At 42.4% G+C, this 22543-nt stretch overlaps 1 protein-coding gene across 5 annotated transcripts; it reads right to left on the bottom strand.

Annotated features, from left to right (window-relative positions):
• Positions 1 to 416: 416 nt before the first annotated feature.
• On the bottom strand, positions 417 to 22355 carry EOGT (EGF domain specific O-linked N-acetylglucosamine transferase). 5 transcript variants are annotated; one of them, XM_064157062.1, is made up of 17 exons: positions 21551 to 22355; positions 21068 to 21114; positions 20036 to 20260; positions 19043 to 19143; positions 18376 to 18484; positions 18191 to 18285; positions 17059 to 17163; positions 14029 to 14135; positions 12622 to 12725; positions 10023 to 10115; positions 9206 to 9277; positions 8586 to 8672; positions 7394 to 7462; positions 4725 to 4786; positions 3685 to 3804; positions 2884 to 2986; positions 417 to 2518 (listed from the first exon to the last, which is right to left on the bottom strand). In XM_064157062.1, the coding sequence occupies exons 3-17, from the start codon at positions 20243 to 20245 to the stop codon at positions 2372 to 2374; spliced, it is 1584 nt and encodes a 527-aa protein (XP_064013132.1). In that variant the 5' UTR covers positions 20246 to 20260; positions 21068 to 21114; positions 21551 to 22355; the 3' UTR covers positions 417 to 2371. The 5 variants fall into 5 exon arrangements, with proteins under 5 accessions (XP_064013132.1, XP_064013131.1, XP_064013130.1 ...); XM_064157061.1 differs by having other exon boundaries at positions 20036 to 20265; XM_064157060.1 differs by lacking the exon at positions 21068 to 21114 and having other exon boundaries at positions 21551 to 22354.
• Positions 22356 to 22543: the final 188 nt, after the last annotated feature.

A 22543-nucleotide genomic window follows, 5' to 3' on the forward strand; every position in this document is an offset into this window, starting at 1 on the left:
AAATCCCCACAGTCTCCTTCCACACATTCAGGCATATGTTCAACCACTTGCTTTAGTGAGTCCTCACAGAGTTTGAAAGAGAAGCTCCTCATTAGCTGCTTCTGTTCAGATTCAAGCACTTGCACACTGGCTTCTACAGCAATGTCTGCAGCACAGAAAGTTAAGCAGATAGAAATGTTTTCCACAAACCCATCCTAAAACACCTGGCAACAAAGCCATCAGTGCAAGGTGACAGTGCTGTCTCTAAATGATCCCCACAGAAATAAACCTGAACATCAGGTTGTCATGGCAGAAAGAAGCAGAGACACATGGCTCTGTGCAATTAACAATACTTAAAACATTTGCCCTTAAGCTACACTTTTTTTTTCCATTAAAAAGCTCTTAATTAAAAAAATATCAAACAACTGTGCACAGTCCATAGTTAAATGTCCTCTTTATTTTGAGTTGGTTTCATTCAAACTCAGACATTCTCTTGACTTCAATGTCATACTTGGGTTTGTTTTCTTTAGAAATCTCACAACAGAAAAAACCCACACAAACACACAAATACAAAAAGTCTATTTCTTAAGGGCCTTTTTGTCACATCAAGAAGTGCAATTTTGCTTCTATGATTCTTTAAACATTTGTACCCATCAGTAACATGATACACAGCACTAGGAGTTGCACCACATACCTTAATCTGTCCTCTGTATCAGCTCTGTGGAGCTCTTCCTACACATAGCTTGAAGTCATGAGTGATCTATAGGATCACCCTTATGGTAACTTATCTTTACCAGTACAGGCAGGTCATTAAAATATCTACCCTCTGTGAAATTGCCTCTGACTGCTGGAGAATGGCAGTCAACAGTATCTACAAATTATACCAATCAAATGTTTACACCTACTGTGTAACTGGTTTGCTTTTGCATACAAATGTCTGTTGTGCTTCCAGCCATTGTGACTGTATCACTATACTGCAAGCCTGCCAGGGGAATACATTCTCCAACAAAAAAGCCCCTGTAATTTAACATAGAACTCTGCTTTTTATCTCACTGAACTTGAATTTTCTACACATTTTTCTGGCTCCACTTAAGACAACAGAACAAATCCCTTTCCTTTTTCCCTACCAGCACCAATATGTCACCTCTAGAGGGATTTCATAAAGAACCTGGCTATGGCTTAGTATTTCCTTCCCTGAAAAGAGAAAGTTATGCTACCAGCTTTGGAGGGATTTTCTCTGTTCTCTAGATTGACTCCTCAACATATTGAGAAAACAATATCAATAGGTGAGGCTTTTAATGACTCTAAGAACAAGGTTCCTTATGAATTAATTTCCTTTCAGCTGTAGCTGAAAGACACCTTATACATCTTGTCATTAAAAAAACAAACACACAAAACAGAAGCCCGTTCCCTTTAGCATCCTGAAAAGATTCAAGTTTTATTCCAATTTGCTTATTTTTTTTCCACTGCTTGTTTATGTGGAAAAGTAGGAAACGCCCAGATTACCTGATATTTTAGATATTCACTTAGGAAAAGATTTACCTGCTTTGAGCAGAGAATTGACTAAACCTACTGAGCAGACCGCTATACTTTAGAATTTAAAACCAGAGGGAGAAGCGTCAAAGTTTATATTTCATGCAAAACCAGGACATACTGGTCTCTAACTTGAGAACGTTTCTAAACTTGAACTAGAAGTCTGCACTATCTGTTGTGCCAAGCAATTGAAGTTAAAAGCATGCTTTAACCATTTAATTCTTACAACCAATATTACACAAAGGAGTACCTTCAAACCTTGAAACAACACAAGGTAAGGCACAGCAATAACATGGATGGTGACAGAAAGGAACTAAACTGTCACCCTGGAACCACTGTGTCATGTAACTTGACTGCAAATGACATCCTGGCAGTGTCTTACAACAGGAAGGCAATTCCTACCCAGATTTTTAATGACAGGTACAGAGCTAGTAGAGAAGCACTCAGCTTCTTAAAAAGAGGAACTGAGGAGCTCCAACAGGCCAAGTACATTCGCAGAGAGACTGCACTGAAAATCAAAGCTGTAACATGCCTCATCCTTCAGCACTTCCTCATGTAACACTAGTCAGACATTATTATAAGATTAGCATCTTCCTTGAAACTGATGGACATACCTCCATGTAACAGACAATTATTTCAGAACTTGGAGTGCAAAATACAGTGCAAAACCCAAAAGGAGTTCTGAAGAAGTTCTGACACAACCAAACCTGCCAGGATTAAAAAGCAGGACTATAAACATAAGTTATGGTGCTAAGAAGTGGTCTGACAAGTTAATAATGGGTTATCTCCCTCACCGAGGTTTACACGTTTCACACCAGCATTTTGCTTTATGTTGCTAGAATATTTTTTTAGTGGAGCATTAGAATTCATCATGTTTTACTCTAAATGGCCACTTAGAATGCTGCGAAACATGATTTGCAGCCAGAATTACCAAGTACATAAATTCTTCCACATCAAAGGAGTAGTTCGTAAATTTTGGATGTTCTCCCAGCGTTGGGTGGTGTCCCTAGGAAAATGAAATAAGGCCTTTTAGACAGGAAAAAAAATACACCTTCATTCAAAAAGCAAGAAAAAAAATTGAGCATTTGCCACTTTATTATTTCTGATCCACTGAGCTGCTCTGAGGGAAAAGAGTCAGCAAAGTAGCTGCATAACAGGAGTGCTATGGATAGCTTGGATTCATGGCCAATTAACTTAATTTCTCTTCTTCCCTCAGTCGTTAATACCAAATGGTTTCTTATTCACAACAGAGAAGTTAATTTGGTCAAGGGAATGAAAACAATATTTCAAGTATCAGTACACAGATAGCCTGTTTTAGGCTAAGAATGCTTCATGTTCTAATGCCCACTCTTCAGCAGTAACCACCATTACCCGATCCTGAGGGAACACTTTGTTCCTTTTCCGCCAGGTGATGTAGTGAATGCCTCTAAGCCTTGCCAGATCCAGGTAACAACGTTCATCTTCACAATTGTATCTAGGGGCAGGCAGAAAATGTCATATTTAACTACAGAGATTGTGTTGGTTTACACAGACCCAGGTTGCCCAGAGAGGTGTTAGAAGCCCCATCCCTGGAAACATTTGTGATCAGATTGGATGGAGCTGTGAGTAACCTGATCTAACTGAAGAAGCTGAGGGGTGGTTGATGACATTTTAAGGCCCCTCCCAGTCCAAACTATTTTATGAAAATATATATTATATATATATATATATAAACAGAACTAATCTCAGCTAATCTTGGCTAGCAAGCTGGTGCCCATGTCCTGAGCACAGAAAGGAGTGTGTAAATAACAATCAGGAGGATCTTTAACACCCTAGACATGCACCTTATGTATTTAAATCACCTGGGTCATCAAAATTCCAAAGAATCTAAAGCTCATCAGGCAGAACCTGACCAGTGAGAGTTTCTCTGTTTCTTGCAATTTCCCACAAGCAAGTGTTGACCAGGGTGCATTTTACTTATATCACAGCATCTTAAGAAATGACAGGCTAAAGCTGGGTAAGTTACACTGTGTTTTATAATGAAAGCTTCCTTACTTTTGATTGCCAAAAATGACTGACAAAAATTAAGTCTAGACGAGAATGCTAGACAAACATTCATAGCCAAATGCTGAGAAGCGAAGGTGCTTCATTAACACATATGGTAGAAGAGTGCAGAGAGAGAAACAGACTCACAGTTCAAAAACCACAGCCCAGTCTGGTAGAAAAAGCAAATGGGTAAGCCCAGCTCCATGCATCCCAATGAATATATCAGAGTTGTGAGTAATCCTCAACTGCTCTGAAAATCCAAGTTCCCTGCAGACAACACAAGAGAAGTGGTGATCTGGCATTGGTAGTCACTTGAGCAAGAATCAGTTACATGTAGAAAAGTACAAAATTAACTTCAGTGAATAATGGAACAATACTAAGAATGACAAATGCTGCAGTCAGCCATAACTCAGCAGGGACAGGCTTCCAAACTTCACAAAAGCCTGTTGTGAAATTTAGTTGTCTTTTTTTAACAAGTTTAAGGTTTTGTAAGTCTGGGCTGTTTTTTTTCTTTTTTTTCCCACTTGCCTTTGAAAAATGAAAGCTTACGTTGCTTGTAACAAAAACCCCACAATGTACAGGACCCAAACTGCTTTTCAGGGAATGCAGAACTCCTATGGCGTGATCCATGCTGCAGTGTCAGGGGAGAAGGGCTGCTGCCCTGTGGCGTGCACTCCACCACCTGGGGATTTCTTCAAACCATTTTTTACTAGCACAGTGCCTGCTACATCTGGGCATGACAAACTGACTTCAAGTGGTGTCTTCAGAGGCCATCAGGGTAGCAAATAGGCTGAGTTTTTACTCATTACCAAACTATGGGTCATGTAGAATAAGACACTGGCATCCTAAAGAGAAATCCCTGTTGACCCACAGGTATTGCAAAGCATTAGCAAATCCAAAAGGCTGGTTTTGGGAAAGGGTAAGAGAAAGAAAAGTGACTCTGTTCATTATATAGTAGCTTTAACCTGAGCCTACTAACTCTAGGGATTCCTTCCTAAGTAATGCATCATAGGATGCGAGTTCTTAACTAGCTCACCCAGTACTCCCTTGGTAACATTATTCCTTCCTTACCAGTTCTTGGACTTTGCAAAGATTAGGCATGGGGTCACATCTAACTTGCCCTGCAAACAGCTTTCACCAGCCACAGGCAGCAGCCGATCACACAAGTGTTCTACTAACTTACGTACTTGTATTTGTAGTCTACCACTCTGACCTCCAGCATTGATACTGTTTTCAAAGCGTTCACAAGCTAAAAAGAAAGACAAAGTCAATGATTTGGTGCTGCCCTTCAATTAATTCCTCCCCTGCATTCCTAATACTTTCATACATTCCTCCTCCCCACCAGGAAATTACAGTGAATGAGACAGAAAACAATGTCACTGATATGCAGTTCCCTTCCTTTTCTGCCTTCCCACCTAAGATATTTATGTTAACTCCTGGGAGAGTAAGCCCTGGAATCACAGAATTGTTTTACTTGGGAAAATCCTTTAAGATCTCTCTGGAGAGGACACACATATCTCTGACATTTACTGAGGCTGCTGTAGATTTTTACATGCTCCAGGACACAACCCTAAATCATTCAAACTAGTAGGAGTTTTGCCACAGTGGGAAGGTGTAGTTGGGAGTTTCCAAAAGATACAACACCTGAAGACGCAACCTGGTAGCTAGAAGGATCTTCAGAAATACCTTACTAGTCAGATTCCTACTAATATGTGAAGTGGAAACAGGTCAGAGCTGGGCTTCCAAACTAAAAGGGCTTTTTGTAAGTCTCCAATCAGACAGCAGAAAAGGGAGAAAGAGCTAAGTATTTTGCTTTACAAAAGTGCAGTAAAGATAAGATTAACTTCTCCCATTCTGTCATGTGCTCATTATCAGAGAACATGCTACATGTAGCAGTGCAGGCATGCACAGTGGCATGACATGGGTAATCCTTTAATCCATTACCCAATTTGTCACGCCACATGCCTTGCCTGTGTAGCAGGTAAGGCACACATCTACCCATCCATCTCTTCTGCCACTGAGCTGCTGTATCCAACCAACCTCTGCCTCTCCTTACATGAGGTGGGGATGAGAACGACAACTCCTTTCTGTCAGCCACTAACAGCTAAGAAAGAAGACAGGTATGAAAACATTTGGTATTAACATTTTACCACAAAAGAAGCTACACCATGATGTGTGATTTGAATCAAAACAGGAATCAATGTGAAAATTAGTTCGGTTTTGAATGCACACGTTCAGACACAATAGCTTATGTATTTTAATCTTCAAGCACTACACAGGGGTTTGTTAGAGGTTTCAACACAGGGGATGCTAGAAAGAAGAGAGATCATCTGAAAGAGAAATAATTGTATGTTATCAGAAGCTCTGCAGCATCTGTTTGTTCAGAGGAAATACTTTCAGTAGTCTTCTGTAGTCTTCCACTGGATATTTAGAAAGGGCAGTGAGGTTCAGTGTGTAGTGGAGGACCTGTAGGCCCAAAAATAGGCTTACATATGCCTTGCCCTGCCTGGACATATTTTTCTGCCTGCACCAGAGGTAAACACATAAAACTAGCACAAAGGGGCACAACAGACCTGGTGCCATAAAGTCTGGCATGCTTAGGCTTTAGATTGTGTAAGCCCCCACATACCCAGCTCGTGCCTGCCTAGTGTAAGGCCTGTGTGATTCCCCTATTTGGAAGGTCCAGGCTTGCTGCTTTTCCCTATTATGGTAAGGATTGACTGACTGCCAATCTGATTGGTCATTCTAGTGGCTAAAGGGCTACTAATCTCGGCCCACATTTGATAAATGAGGGCACACAGGTAAACAACGTGCTCAGGCTCCCCAGCATCGCTCACTTGCTCGGGCTCCCCTGCACTGCCTGTGTTCATTATTATGCTTAAGCCTGCCTATGCGGAGCTCAGTCTCCCATGCAGCTGTGCACCCTATTGCATGCCTGCTGCTTTATCATTGCCTGGTAAGTGCCACTGCCGCTGAGTTAACCAGGAGCAGACTCCACTTGTCTGCCCAAGATTGGCCTGCTGGCCAGTGTGAGACTGGGCTGACACTGCACAGCATCGAACTCCTTCTGCACCTGAGGTCCTGCCTAAGAGTCCCTGGACAGAGCGTCCAGGAGAAGGCAGGAGATAAGGGCAGAGATTGCATCTGTCGCCAGGAGAACAAGGTCAGAGATTCATTCTTTCCCTACAAACCGGGAAGATTCTCCTCTCCCCTAAAGCCAGGAGGATTCCAGCCTCCAAGTCCACGGGCAAAGACACCCTTGAAGAATAGCCTGTGACGTCGCCCTGGAGGATGACTGATAATTAATCAGAATTTGTAAGTAAATGCTTTAATGCCTCTGTAAATTTTATTGCCTCCTGCCATGGAACAGAAAGAGCTTCAGCCCACCTGCTGGGCAAATAGTATATAGACCCCAAGTGGTATTTGCCGTGGGGAAAAATCCTCTCTCTGTTTATAGTTTGACCTGTTCGCTAGTCATTAACAAGTTACTGTTGATATTAATCCTAGACTGTCTTCATGACTGTGTATATCTTTTTAATATTAAATACAGTGGCTGGGGGTGGCGAGAGTTCAGAATATTTAAGTTAATAAATTATATATTTTTATAGAATATCATCTTGCACCAATTAATTTCTCCCTTCTGCCACAATTGGTGTGGGCTGCAGAATACCCCTCTGCGACACAGTGTTTGGTGTACAGAAATGGAGACTGGCTAGAAGGTATATTAGAAGAAATTAATATTAGCACAGAACATATTTGCCCACAGACAGGTGTCTTGGTTGTACCTTAAAAAAAAATGAATTACATGAGCAAAAGGTCCTATACATTTGATCTAACCAAATAAAAAGGAACACACCTCCTTCTGATTTAATATCTTCCGGTAATCTGTACTGCGTGCAAGTATTGTGACTCGAATTTTCCCATCCTGAAAAGAAAGAAGCAGAAATGTAATGGCTAAAGGTAGACCTCACAAAAAAAACACCAAACAAAGCAAACAAAACCCAAAACACTTCCGTATTTACTTTTCACAATTATGTGACCAACTAAATAAGTTTCTTCCCCACGTAATAGATTATGTAACCACCTTGAAATTCACATCGTGTTTTTCAATAAATTAAAGTGCCCAAAACTTTGTGAAAGTTTGACTATTAACAAAGACTACAACATTCCCTGAAAGATTTCTTTTATTCAGCACAAAAGAGCCTTTGTGTTACATGTTATATGGCAGTTTTGTAAAGTAGCTTTCAGATTGGCTTGTGCATAAGATGCTGGGCAAAAATACATTTTACTTCTATAACAGCTCCTCCATTTGCCTCTTTAAATTAATTGGACTCATAGGGGTAAGTGTTCCAAGTTAAATAAAGAGATTTAACTGCTTGACTCCCATTAATGTCGGCAGGAGAAGCGTTAACTCTGCAGTGCTCTGAATGCGTGCCCCTCAGCAATAATGCATAGGCTGCTCTCCAGAAAATACTTCAGGAAGCCCCAAGCTGCTGTATCCATCCTTGCACCACTGCAACCACTTGCAAAAAACACCAATGCGTACAGCATAGCAGCCCAGGGATGGGCAGATGGTGCCAGGAAGGGAATGGGAAGGACCAGGTTCAATCATTTCCTCCTCTGATCTGTGCTCAGCAGCAATCAGGATGATTGGTAAAGAGCCAGCTGATTGCATTGCTCTGTGGGATCCCGCCTGCTGGACCCAGGGACAGCACCTATCCAGCATGCTCCAGAAGAGACCATGTACCATGTATCTTGCCTAACCAGGAAGGGTACAAAGGTCTTAAGCACAGAGAATGAAGGCAAGGAAGAGCTACTATGGTTAGAAGGAAGATGTTTTGAAGTCTGTCCTATGGAAATATGACATGAGAGCAATACTCACAAGCACACACAAATGTTTGTGGCACACTGACTTACTGGAAAATGTCCCAAGCAAGGACAAGAAGTGCACTACATGTCCTGAATTCCCCACCAGAGCTAGCTTGCTGATGCTGTTTCTCTGTTAAGAGCCATCAGCTCCCTATTACAACTTTATTAGCCAGTTGTACCTTGGGTCCTTCCTGTGTGATATTTAACCTGTGTAGGACATGCTGAGAAAATGCTCTAAACAGCCCTGTACCATGACAGCCAGAGATCTGAAATTAAAACAGCAATTGTTAACACAAAAAGTCATTCTGCCCAGAAAACCTCTTTCTGATCAGTCCTTTGCCATTTTTGTGGAACAAAAGCCTGTTATCATGCACTGAGCTAAACATGCACTATCCACTGCAATACAAGTGGCATTTTCATTTACACAAAAATAGAATTCTCTCTACAGTGTTACAAGCTGAACACATGAGATAATACTCTCAGGAAAGTCTGTCAGTGCACAAGCTTTTGTGGTCTATAAAAATACCAGGAAGTTCACACTGCTCACCCATTAAAGAGGAATAATTTGCATCTCATGAGCTGTGACATAGGAGACTACACAATGAGCTACTATCGACCAGCTGAAGTATCTTCAAACTCCTAATCTCCAGGGAAGATTGTTTCATTTAGAGCTGCATAGACCTTTGGTGCAGTACCTGTCATGGTAACTCAGCTAGATAGTGAGACATTCCTTAGCTTGGGTTTTACACTGGCACAGCCCCAAACAGTTAATGCAGCAGATGGATAAAAAAGGACTTACCAAGGGTGTGTTATAAAACAAGCCATAGCGCATTCGCGGCAGTAAGGAGAAGACTACTTCTTTAAAGCACACCTGCAAAGGAAGATCACAAGAAGTTACACTGCAATGCTACCTTCTGCTGGCACATCCCATGCTCATTCAGTGGGATCGCTGCTTATAATGATCTAGCAATTACATGCTCCTGTCAAGAACACACTCACTTCCTCCACTGTACAAACAAGTAGAACAAAGACAATCTAGATCCCAAACGAGCTCTCACTTAGGGTGCTACAGATTCAAGTGTGGGAAGAGGTGGAAAAAAAAAGCCAACATCCTCAGGACAGAATATACATGAACTAGAAAAAAATTAGCTTAAGAGTAGAAGAGCTTAAGGCAGGTTTTAAGGGATTTAAGAGACTAAAGTGAGCTCTGAATGAATCGGCACATTTTTTAGTGGGAGTAAAAATGTTGTTAATGATAAGCAGCAGGTATACTAACTGGGGAAGATAAAATCTCAGTAGGAACCAGAAGACTCAGAGACAGTAATACATGGGAACTCTTAACTTCAGTAGTGTGCCCTGCAGAAGGGAAACCAATACACAAGTATCACCTCTCAGAAGACATAAAAGTTAGGTCCATCTATGAGGCAGAGACAGGCCACAGAATTAGGTTACAGCTGTGTCTCTGTAAGGCAGAACACTCGTATTACACAAATAAAACATGCATGGAGAGCATGAATGCTTTCCTCTGGAACACCCATACCCATAAGCAGCATGAGAAGCTGCCGTATTTGCTACCTAGTGACAAGGAAATAAAACACAGCACAAAAAATCCATACCCTTTTAGAATCAAAGGTTTTCAAATGTATTATTTCATAATCTGTAAATGCCTTCCATGTCTCACTGAAGAGGTCACCATAGCCATATAAGCTCTGGAAGGAAAGATAAAAACGCAAAGGCATAATGATTACACAAATGCATATAAAACCTCTTAATGATTTACAAGTTTTGTATAGGAGTTTTAATATGTGCATCATGGCCATGAGACCTAGCACAGAACACAGACATGATAGAACACTGAACTCTGCATTTACAAGGGTAGTTAACTCAAATTACCTGTCAGGTAGTTAATTTTTTAATGAAAGAGTTCTATAAATTCCCAATCTAGACAAGTTCTTCAGCAGTAGATTAGAATTTCTGAGTTGGAAGCAAGAAGTACCTACTACTTTCCTCACAGAAATCAGAATGTAAGTTAAATTTGAAGTAACAGAAACATAGGGATGGCAGCATGGAGAAGGCAGAAGTCATGGATCTTGTTTCTTGACACTAAAAATTCATCTAGGAATTGAAAAGCAGCAGTTATGTTTGAAGCAAAGACACACAACAAGCATGCTTTACATTTGTCTGGTTTGGGATCACCAATGCCATATTGCACATCTTAAAGGCAACTCAGGTTTGCATTATTTTGACAAGCTATCACAAAACTTCTCTACAAGGCAGTGTAAAACTTTCCCCTTTGCAGCAGTACTCTGTGGATCCTTTTGGAATCCACCTACTCTCTACAACATTGGCCCAGCAGCAAGGGCTCTTGTCTTCCAGTCTGTAACACTTCCTACACCTCCAAGGGCTAAGAGTCATCACCCCTTGCTCTTTGAATGCAATTAAATACAACCTCAGTACCCCAATGCAGATTTTAACTCAAAGCTTCCTGCCAACTCTGGAGCTGGTTCAGGCTGCTTAGAAAGTTATGTTGAAACAATCTCAACCAGAAATTTGAAAAGAAGACTACAGAAGACAGCAAATACCTAGAGAAATGTAATAAAATCTAATGAGTACCAGATTTCTTTCAGCTGAAGAGGTGCTTCCTCTCCCTTCTTTTTCCATTATGTCTAATGAATTTTACAATCCACACTACTGTATTACAAGAACTATTTTTTCCAGATTAGAAGTAGAGAACTGATCTTCAAAGCTGAAAATACTCCTTTCTAACTCTATCTGCTCTCTGCTTCCCTGACTTTGCAGTCTGCAAATCAACACCTAGTGGATCACCTACTCATTTTCTGCTTTGTTTAACCAACATCTAAGTGCATTACTGTTTGATAAGAATCGTGCATAGATTCTACAGGAGCTAGAAGTATGGCCAAATCTAATTGTATCAAGCTAAAAAGACCCAAGAGAATGAATTATAGGCTGGTCCATCTTTCTAGCAGCACAGACAGCCCATCACCAGTCAGCTGGAGCCATCATCTGGTTGTACACAGAAAAGGACTTGAGCAGGCTGAACAGTTAAGACTCGATTAAAATGAGAGCACTGTGACAGTACCTACTTTGAATGGTGCACTTGAAAGGAGTTACTTGATTCAACAGTGTGTGATACAAGACAAAACTGCTGCTTTCCAAAAGAATGTACCAGGCTATCTGACACATCTGATCTCTCCAGAAAGCCATCAGGGTTGGATTAACAGGTCCCTGTACAATTCCGTAGAGCTTGCTTACCTGGCAGAAGCATTTATTTTGGCTTTAAATGTAAGAGAACTAGAAAAAAAATAAATGAAGGTTTTCTCATTGAACAGCAAGCAGGGGATATTAGCAGCTTTCTGTTGAATATTATCTGTCTTAGCAGTAAACACTCAGAAAAGCCAGTATTTTACAAGAACAAGGCAGGAATGGGACAATGTCACAGTCAAGAACTCCGTGATTCGTGGACATGATTACACACATTATCTGGCATATTACTACAAATTGCCTAGGTTTTCATTATTTAGTTTAACACTCTCCTATACAAATATTGGCCCACAAAACTAGTATTAACTCTTAAACCAGTCTGGTTTCAACTAAACAGCATAGCAAAAAGAGCCCCACTTAAAAAGTCGGCTTATATGCCACCATGGCATTCTAAGAGGTGACTGAGAGCAGCAACTGCCAGAAGGCTCTTTAAAGAAATTAATTATTAGATCTTGTCTTTATGTATATGTATATAAGGATTTAATTTAGTTGTTTTATTACAGACTGCACACGACTGATTCAGAAACACAGAAGTCTGCATTTCTTTCTAAATATAGAAGAAACAAGTTTGAGTAGACCTACTTCAATATTCACAGAGAAAAAAAAGTCTGCAGAAAACAGCATGAAATATTCAAATGCTACATATTAAAAATACAGATCATGTTATTTTTGAGGTCACATTAAAAAAAAACCACACAGTTACAGACTAGCAAAACATGAGCTATGGAGCAGTGTTCTACCAGCATGTGGTTTATTGCAGAAAATCTGTTCCCTACCCATTGTTCATACACCTGTATTAACAGAATCCAAAATTGGATCAGTTCTACATGGCTAAGCCCACAAGAAAGATAAAGACTGGTTACTAAAAGCCTCAGTCTCAATAAAGCAGAAGTAGAACCCATTACAAATATACTAAAAGCACAGCAGACTTACAGTGTCCCACATGACTATGTTGACATCAGTACTGAAGGAATTATTGATATGTTGAGTAATGTAAAGGTTGACAAAATCACAGAAGTGATGGTACATATTAACACCTGAGAAAGAAAGAAACTGTTAATAAAATACTACATTACTTGCTCCACCTTATATCACTTTATGCATTTTTTCCTTATAGGATATCACATTTTAAATTAGGTTTTCCCTGCTTCAGAATGAATGCCTAAACATCCTAAAAAGGTGAACCTTTAAAGGGAAGGAATCAAGAGAAGAAAAAAAAATCTTAAGATGTGTTTTTGCAAAAGTTCAGAGAAATTAGATAAGCAGCCAAAAGACAGCATGAGAGAAAGGAAGGCTTCACATGCGTTTTCTCACCACGTTTTCCAGCTGTTTAAGTATATGAAAGCAACTACTGCTTTCACAATAGCTAGTTAGACCTAGTGGAAACAATAACAACAGGCCTTCGGCATTGATACTGGCTCTTCTTTACTGGCTTAAGGGAAGCTCTATCTGCAGGATTACAAAACAGAGCTTGTACTTGCATACGAGCCAAAGCCCAGAGAATTCCTGGTTTTTTAGGGTTTTTTTTTGGTTTGTCAGACAACCCTGCTCAAAGGTACAAATTGACAGCACAGCAGCTCTTTCACAGTAACTGTTAAGGGTCTTGCAATAACCTTGCTTAAAATCGAAGCTACTGGCCCACAGGGAAGAGGAGGTATTCAGTTTAGAGCTGCAATGAGACACTGGGTCAGAACATGGCAGACAATTACCCAGTTTGAATCACAGCTTACCCCACAGCTGCATGTTTGCATATCTGCATCCTGAACACCCCCATTTGTTTTCATTTGTCAACAAAACCTGCTGTGTGAATAAAAAGGCTATGGTGAACTTCAGAAACTGTCAGATACCACTGGCTGATTCCTGAAGCTGCTCTGCTGCTGCCCCTCTCTGAGTACCACTTCCTCTTCCACACCTTCAAAACACACAGAATCCTATTACTGAACACAACACGACAGGTACACCCATACCGTGTGTCTCAAGGTATAAAACCTCTTATCCAAAACCAAAGCTAAAAATCAAAGGCTCTCTACAAAATAGTCTTTGGCACAAAGACTGTCAAAACACATTCTAGAGAATGACTGTGCAGAAGCAGCAGGAAAATTGTCCTGATTTTTTTTAATCACCTGGGGGAAAATAAAAGATTTTTGAATCTCAGCTTCTGAGTTCATCAATGGAGCTACTGAAAAAAAAAGGAATGAAAGAGTCATATCATTGTCAAAAATAAAAATTGTATTACAAGAGAACTTGATAATCACAAAGGCATAACATAGGTAGGTGAGTTGCATAGGAGCTCTTTTTCCACCAGTACCAAAAAATAAACTAAGTAAAGTCACCAGTTACCTGCATCTAACTTCATGAAGTATGTTGGCTTTTCAATAACAACATCACACTGCTCATCTTCTAGGGGCCTGAAGTTTAATGCAGTAAATGTCTGGAGTTCTGCAAACCTACAAAGATGCAACCACACAGAACATGCTTTGTCATTACACTCTTAAACAAATGTACTTCATACATCTATGACATAGTAAGTGCTCATCCAACCCACCTGATTTAACAGGACTGCTGAAAACTGATAGAGTCTGACAATTAAAATGATTTGAAATTTTAATGGAAGGTTCTTCAAATTACGAGCTTCAAGAGGTTAAACACTGCCTTTGATCTTGGGAGGAACAGCATATTTGATCTACAAATCAAGGCAGTTGAAAGGTAACAAAGAGCCTAGGTCTGTGGATCTATCCAACTTCATCTGCATTGCCTACGACACCAGCAAGATCTTCACATTTTGGTCAGAATAATGAATGTAGATGTAGTATTTACTGTTTCTCGATCTGAACAAGGATGAACAGTTAAGAAGACAATAGCAGGTAGAGAAGAATAGTCTTTTCCTCCTCTGCAGCTGCTCTTAACTGAAATCAACCATCAATAAAATGGGGGGGGGGGATCAAAACATACGCATAAAAATTAATTCTTACATGGACCTTAACTGCTTCAATTCCTTCAACTTTCATCAACGCACTGGCAAAGCAGCTTTGAAGTGCTAACACGCAACCTGTGATACTAACAAGCTACCACAAAACACCCTCTGCATTTCCTACTAAGCCTGCAGACTTGCCCATTTCCCATTCCTAGCAAGCTCCCTGGAAACAGCATGTGAATCGGTACATGTCAATATATATCCAGATCAGGTGTGGCACTGGCCTCAACATCACCAAAGACTGTGTGGATCAAGGCACTAGTGCAAACTTCAAAGGCGCGTCACAATTCTCTCCTACGGGCAAGTAAGGCATAGAGCACTATCATGTCCAGTAAATGCCTGAAGGTTAAAACTTCAAATCACAAACCATTTTCTTATCTTTCTCTGCTGTAAATCAGGCAAGACACAATTATACATAGCATAGTTCAGAACATTCTGCATAGATGTAATTACCTGTCGTGGAGGGCCTGCAGGCCTGAAAATAGGCTTATTTATGCCTTATCCTGCATGGACTGTTTTTCTGCCTAAACCAGAGGTAAACACATTAAATGGATAAAAGGGGCACAATAGGCCTGGTGCCATAAAGTCTGGTCTGCCTAGGACCCCTGGTTGTAAACATGTGTAAGCCCTCACAAGCCCAGCTTGTGCCTGGCTAGTGCTAGGCCCACGCGATTCACCGTATTTGGAAAGCCCAGGCCTGTGGCTTTTGCCTATTATGGTAAGCTTTGGCTGACTGCCAACCTGATTGGTCATTCTAGTGGCCAAGGGGCCATTAATTGTCAGAGTCAGGAGGCTGGTGAGAGGTGAGATCGGGGTACTGACGAGTTGACTCAGCAGCTTCTATGCATCAGTACACTTCATTAGGGTAGTGAAGCCTCTTATATAGTGCTCAGAGGAGGTGTATACAATCAGTTTGGGGCTGGCAGAAGTGGACAGTACAGATTGGCCCAGAGCCACGTGCAAGGTGCAGATAGGTTACCCTGTGCCAAAAACAATCCGCAGTGTCCACACCAGGGGGCTGGCAGGCTCAGCCCCCTTTAGCCGTGTCCACCCCAGGGGGCAGGCAGGCCCAGCCCCCTGCAGGTGTGCGTGGGTTGCTCATTGTAGCTTCCAGCTCAAAGACATCTCCCAGCACGAGTTCTCATGTTTACCAGCTCTCATCCTGCTGAGGGAGAATTCTCCCACAATTAATCTCAGCCCACATTTAATAAACAGGGGTACACAGGTAAACAAAGTGCTTGGACTCCCCTGCTCACTATCCCTCACGTTCAGGCTCATTATTAGATTTAGACTCACCAGCACTGCTTGTTTTGCTGTTATTACAGAGACAGAACCTCCTACAGTCTCCCAGCCAGCTGTGCACACTTGCACACCACTGTGGTGAGTTATCAGGACCAGATCCTATATTGCCTGCCCTTACCTACAGAGCTCAGACTCCTGAGCAGCTGTGCACCCTATTGTATGCCCACTGCCTTATCATTGCCTGGTAAGTGCCACTGCCGCTGAGTTAACCAGGAGCAGACTCCACTTGTCTGCATGTGATTGGCCTGCTAGCCAGCCTGAGACCGTGCTCAGACTGCACAACATCCTGCCTCTGCACCTGAGGTCCTGCCAACAGTCCCTGGACAGAACGTCCAGGAGAAGGCAGGAGACAAGGACAGAGATTGCATCTCTTGCCAGGAGAACAAGGTCAGAGATTCATTCTTTCTCTACAAACCGGGAAGATTCTCCTCTCCCCTGAAGCCGGGAGGATTCCAGCCTCCAAGCCCACGGGCAAAGACACCCTTGAAGAATTGGACACTTGTAATAGCCTGTGATGTAGCCACGGAGGGTGACTGATAATTAATCAGAATTTGTAAGTAAATGCTTTAATGCCTCTGTAAATTTTACTGCCTCCTGCCATGGAACAGAAAGAGCTCTCAGCCCACCTGCTGGGCAAATAGTATATAGACCCCAAGCAGTATTTGCCGTGGGGAAAAATCCTCTCTCTGTTTATAGTTTGACCTGTTCGCTAGTCATTAACAAGTTACTGTTGATATTAATCCTAGACTGTCTTCCATAACTGTGTAGAATCTTTTTAATATTAAACACAGCGGTTGGGGGTGGCAGAGTTCAGAACATTGAGTATAATAAATACGTATTTTTATAGAATATCATCTTGCACCAATTAATTTCTCCCCTCTGCCACAACCGGCATAGGTGGCAGAATACCTCTCCGCGACATTACCAGAGGTATCTAACAGGAACTCTCAGTTTGACTTGAGAAAGGAGCAACCCTTTGCTCAGTTTGAAATCCCCTACACACAGCTGCTAATGCCAATGAAAAAAAAATGAAGAACGTGAAAAAAAAGAATTAGCAAGTGAACTTGAAAGCAGCCTTGACAAGCCATTCTCACCAAGACTGCAGAGGGCTCTTGCGTTGTCCTTCAGCCAAAAATGCTTGAACATCGAGGGTGCAATGACCTCCAATTTCTCCCTTCTGTAAAAAGTCTTCTTTGAATCTAATGCAGATGAATAAAAGTCTATCAGTTTTTGTCTAACACTGCTACAAGCATTCTGCAGTCCTGATTACATACTCAATCCAGCACTAGTTAGTCTCAATTCAGCAAGGCACTTCAAGCATATTTAAAACTTGAGTATTTTCTCCAGCCTAAGTCAAGCATTTCCCACAATTCCCAAATAGAGAAAGTGGCGTCCTACACATCAGTTTAGAAAACAGCACTAATTCACCCAGAACGTTATTAGGAATCTTTCTGACATATTCAGAGGAGTAATTTAATTACATTTTTGCTACATGATTACTTACAGGAGCGTTATTAGTTGGGAGTTTTCCTTTCTCTGGTTTTAACAACAGTTTCTAACTGAAATTCACCACAGATTTCACAACCCAGTTAGGACCCCAAGAATTTTATATATCATACAAAGAGTGAGGTTTGATGAAAACGAACTACCCAGCAAACCCATTGCTTAGGTTAGCTTTTAGAATAGGCTGAAAAACAAAACTTCACTATGATGGGTACTTGGTGTCCCAGTTGTGAACCAGCCCTTTTGAAGTCACAAGTCCAAGATGATGCAGAAGGAACAATATGGTGATGTCAGCATCACTGCTGGGTTGGAGCTTTTACCTAGCTTTGCAAGATGTAGCATTTGAATTTGGGATATGGAAGATCCAGGTTCAGCTCTCTCTTCAGTCTCACTGTATCTAAAAAAATTCAGTTCCTGGTTCTGGCACCTAGTTTAGGAAATGGCTTCTCAGTATCTCATACAAAAACATCACCTGATCAGGAAAGGACAAGGCCATGGACACCGAAGGGATGAGGACACAGAAAGGACAAGGCTGAGGACATGGAAAGATGGTCTTCTCCTTCATCATAAGGGAGGATTTCAACCACCCATCATCATTCCATGAAACGGAGAGCTTAGGTTTTTAAATAACCTTGCAACAAGCACACCAGCTTTGTTGAACAATTTCTGAAGCCCTTTCCCTGCCATCCCTTGGTTTTACTCTAGCACAAGGAGATCAGAGACCTGTCATGGTTTCTCTTTACAGTTCGTAAATCAATGTACAAGTTTGTTGCTCTGCAATGCTGAAGGTACCGAGAGCAGGTCAAAGATGAGTCTCCCTATTGAGAAAAGAACAAGCAGGTCTTCATCAAAAGCAAAAACTCCATTAAGAACAAGTGAAAAGTACTGTATCTGTCAGAAATACCTACAGGTGCTGCAGGCTTACAATGAGTTTTCATTTCACTGAGTCTCTCTTGAACATAACCGAAGTCAGCTTGTTTCCAGAATATCTGCTGGGCTGTCTCAATGTCATTTGCCCTGAAGGATGAAGGACAGAAAGAAAAAGGAAACACCACGGTTCACTGCTCAATTCTAGTAGTAACTTCAACAATAACATTTTTCTACTCAAAGTACAACAACAGACCCAGTGATTTTATAGACATGTAAGATGCAAAACAGGAAGCAACTTAATAGCTGCATGTAAGTGAAAACATCAGTGACAACTTGAAGGTCCCACAAAAGGGAATAATTTTTATAACATTTTCTGTCTGTTTTTAAGGCTAAGAAAGGAAATCCAGAGTTATTTTAGGAATTTTAATTCAAGGCTTAATCACAATAATGAAAACATGTGGGAAGAAGCATTTGAAATAGTATTTTCTCCCTTATAAAGTTAACTTTTTTATTACATCATGTTGAAAAATATAAGTTCTGTATAAATACACACACACACACACATATATATATATATAAACACCTACCTCCACAGTCATCCTTTAAGCTCTAATACAACAATGCTACCCTTCACAGCTAATAGGAAAGGGAGCACTACACTCTTTCTTAACATACTGTATTTTACACACTTGAAAATAAACATACCATCCAGTTTCAAAATAATCACATGCTGGGTAACTGAACTTGTATTCTGAATTGCAAGATTTCTCATAACCCCAGCAGGATTTTAGTTTCTTCAAGTATTTCTGTAACACAGAACAACTGAATCAGGTTATGTGACAGCAAAATGGGAAATTACTTCAACTTATGTTAACTTATAAACTGCCTCTTGCTAATCTTGCATAAAAGGCTTCTGGTTTGGTCTGTTTGCAAACAGTTTTAGAAAGAACACCCAGATTTTTTATGCACAACAGAGGCTCTCAGTTCCAGGACAATCACTGGCCCAGTAAGTAGGATTCCAAAATCTTCACATCACTGAGAGATACAAAGTTGAGCTCACAGAAAACACAGTGCTCGAACTCCATGCTGTGTACCACTGCTCCCCAGACAAATCCAGGAATAGAGGCTTCTGCAGTGATACAGGAAACCAGAGAAGGAGCAGCACAGCTCCCACTCCAGATCTGCAAAGTGGTGCCAGCCTGACAGACACCAGAACTGCATCCAAGACACAGGCAGTTCAAGTCCTCAGGTACACTACCTCCTGCTTCAGGTGAATAAATTATGTGCAACCACAGAATAAAAGTATATCAGCATTTCACTGACTTGCCTATACTTTCGGCAGTTCTACAAAAGCACTATAGCAATCTAAAACTCACAGGCCTAGAAACTACCAAGTACTTAGCTGCAACATGCTTCATATGCACGGGAGTTGTTCAGATCAAGATCATTTTACCTCTGTAATGACTGTAAGAGAGAGGTAAAAATCTTGCCAAACAGTGTATTAAAAATTCAGTTTTGTGACAGAATCAGGAAGAGCCTTGTAAAACTATTTCAAATGCCACAGTTCCAATTGCCAGCAAAACTGTTTAACTGGCAAGGAGACCAATCTAACACCCTCTTTAACTGCTCCAACTCCAAGAACAAACCACCACAACATTACATTTGAATACACAAACACAGTAGAAATATCAAACTTACTTTATATGGGCAATGAGAGTCCTGCTCACAGATGCCAGCAATGTGCCTATTATTGTGCAGAAAGTACGGAATATGCTCGTCAGGCAAGTTGATAGCTTTGTAGCTATAGAATGGCTCTTCTGGAATGCTTTTGAGTTCAGTAAGATTTTCAGCTTGGGAATTAATCAGAAATCCTTGCAGTAGCAATCCAAATGCAAGCAACATGAACATGGCAACCTACGAGTTCTGTACTTCAAAGGAAAAAAAATGAAAAGGTACTGAATATACCTGCAGTAGAGCACATTTGAAGCATACAAGACAATGTCCAGCTCAAATCAGTCACAAAATCAAAGAATTTGTGCTGATATTTCTGGGGTGGATTCTATTTCTTATGAAAAGTAAACTTTCAGTTCGAGAGGAGACTGTACAATGTCAGGATTCTCTCTGAATCATTAGTCATGGAGGGTTATTACGCAGTACTAGCTCCCAGTCAAACTGAAATGGGTGTTTAGCTAAATCCCACAGGATCCTAGAGTTCAAGTGTGGAAACTAAGTATGGAGCATCTAACATCCAGAGATCAGGAAGAAAACTTAAGAAGTATTTGAGAGGCAGAGCTTAAGGAGGCATTTCAGTTTTTACAAAAAGGTATAAAAATATTTAATACATTCTCCACTTTGGAACAAATTAATCATGAGCTGAAGGAAGACCATGCAGTCACAAATAAATGGTCAAACTTAAGTCTGTTTCAGGATGGTTGTAGATAGTAGTTAACAATGTATTAAAATTTAAATATTGCATTAGACACCTAAAATGAACTACAGGTCCACACATATCTATAGCAGCCTGAACACCTTTCTACTAACACAACCTTCTGACCAAACACCCCTGCTCTGAACCGTTAAACTTTGTGAGAAAAGAAAGAAGAAAAAAAGTATAGCCTGGATCTAAAAAAAAAATTTAAAAAAAATCCTTCTGTTGTAATTCGTCAAAATTTGCATGCTTGCTTGCAAATGGAGCCGTTAGCAATATTCTTACGATGTAAGTTGTTTTACCTGTTTGGTTTGAAGAGAACAGCTTCAGATTACTCAAGCACACAAACCTGGGGTGTGGGGGAAGCAGTTAAGTAAAATATACCATGCTCCTGAGAACTATTCCCAGCCATATTAGCAGCCTTCCAACAGCCCCCGGAGCGTTTGTGACCCGTCTGGACACTAGCATTCCTGCAAGAAAGCGCCTCCCTCTCCCGATGGCACACTCCCCGGGGCACGTAGAGGACCGCAGGAGGCTCACAACGTTGCCCATCCGCAGCTCAGACCCAGCGTGCGCTGTCCACCTCTGCCTCTTACCCGTTCCCCGGGCCAGGATCCGTCATTTCAGGATGACGCCCGACACCCAGTGATAGCGCCAAGCCCATAGCGGCACCACGGCTAAACCCAACCCCTTGCCGGTGGCAGACTCACAGCGAGCCCCGTGAGGCGCCGCTGCCCCGCCCGAGCCACCCACGCCCCGAAGTCGCGGCGGGCACCTTAGCTCACCTCAGCTCAGCTCAGCTCCGACCCGTCAGCCCCGGGCAGCCCCAGGGCCCATGAGACCGGCTGCTCCTCCCGTTAGGCGCTCGCCGTCAGCTTTAATCCTCATACCGCCGCAGCAGCTGCTGGCTGTCCTGAGGTTGGGGGAGAGCGCCCGGCGCCGCCAGCTTCCACGGGGCAAAGGCGGCTGTTTTGAGAGGTCTGCGGGGACCAAAGCTGGGCAGGCGGCGCCGCCACACCCTGGCCCGTCCTTCACAGCGGGGAGCAACCGCGGCCTGAAGGTTGCCGCCCCTGGGGCCCGCTTCACCTGGAGACGGCGGGTGCGCCGGGGAAGGAAGAGGGAGTCGTGCGGGGCCGGACCGGCGGCGCCGCTCGCCGGAAACCGTGTGGGGGGCGCGGGTCGGGCTTCTCTGCCGCTGGTCAGCGCCCCGGCTCGGTAGCCGTCGGATGGAGCCGTGGCGATACCCGCCGGCAGCGCGACCACCGCCTCGCACTGGCACGGCCCGCGAAGGGGAAGCAGAGCGGCGGCGGGGGCTGGCGGAGCGTCCTTCCTTCTGCTGCCGGAAATCAAGCGCTGCTGCTGCATGGCAGCGGGCACGGCCTTCTCAGGATGCGGAGGGAAAAAGGCCTTTTCCTGCCGCCGCTCAGCAGGAAGCGCAGTCTCGGGCACACCATTGTCTAATGCATCCTGCGCAGCGGGAGCCCGTTCGCGCCGGCTTTCACACGGGAGGGAGGAGCGGTGACGGGCGGCCCAGTGCGGTACCCCACCCCGCTGCTCTCAGACACGTTCACATTCGCAAGCAGAGAGGTTAATTAATCCCCTACTTCGCTTAAACGCCAGCCAGGCACACGGCCTTGCTCCTACGCAGCCTTTATTGGAACTCACAACGCCGGTCAGTTTCACTCAATCCCTACTTTGACACGTCGCCGCAGGGGTTGTAGGCAGCTGTGCTCAAGTGCTTTGAAACCTTCCAGCACAGGAAAATCCTCTTCTCCCGC

The sequence above is a fragment of the Pogoniulus pusillus genome, chromosome 16 (genome assembly GCF_015220805.1).
Source record: "Pogoniulus pusillus isolate bPogPus1 chromosome 16, bPogPus1.pri, whole genome shotgun sequence".
NCBI lineage: Eukaryota > Metazoa > Chordata > Aves > Piciformes > Lybiidae > Pogoniulus > Pogoniulus pusillus.

Excerpts from the sequence above, each read along its gene's own strand:
- EOGT (XM_064157062.1), bottom strand. The coding sequence starts at position 20,245 with ATGTTCATGTTGCTTGCATTTGGATTGCTACTGCAAGGATTTCTGATT. Across the intron at positions 8,673-9,205 it reads TGTTTTATAACACACCCTTG|ATCTCTGGCTGTCATGGTAC; the intron begins GTAAGTCCTTTT and ends TTTTAATTTCAG. Across the intron at positions 3,805-4,724 it reads GTGGTAGACTACAAATACAA|GGAACTTGGATTTTCAGAGC; the intron begins GTACGTAAGTTA and ends TGTTGTCTGCAG.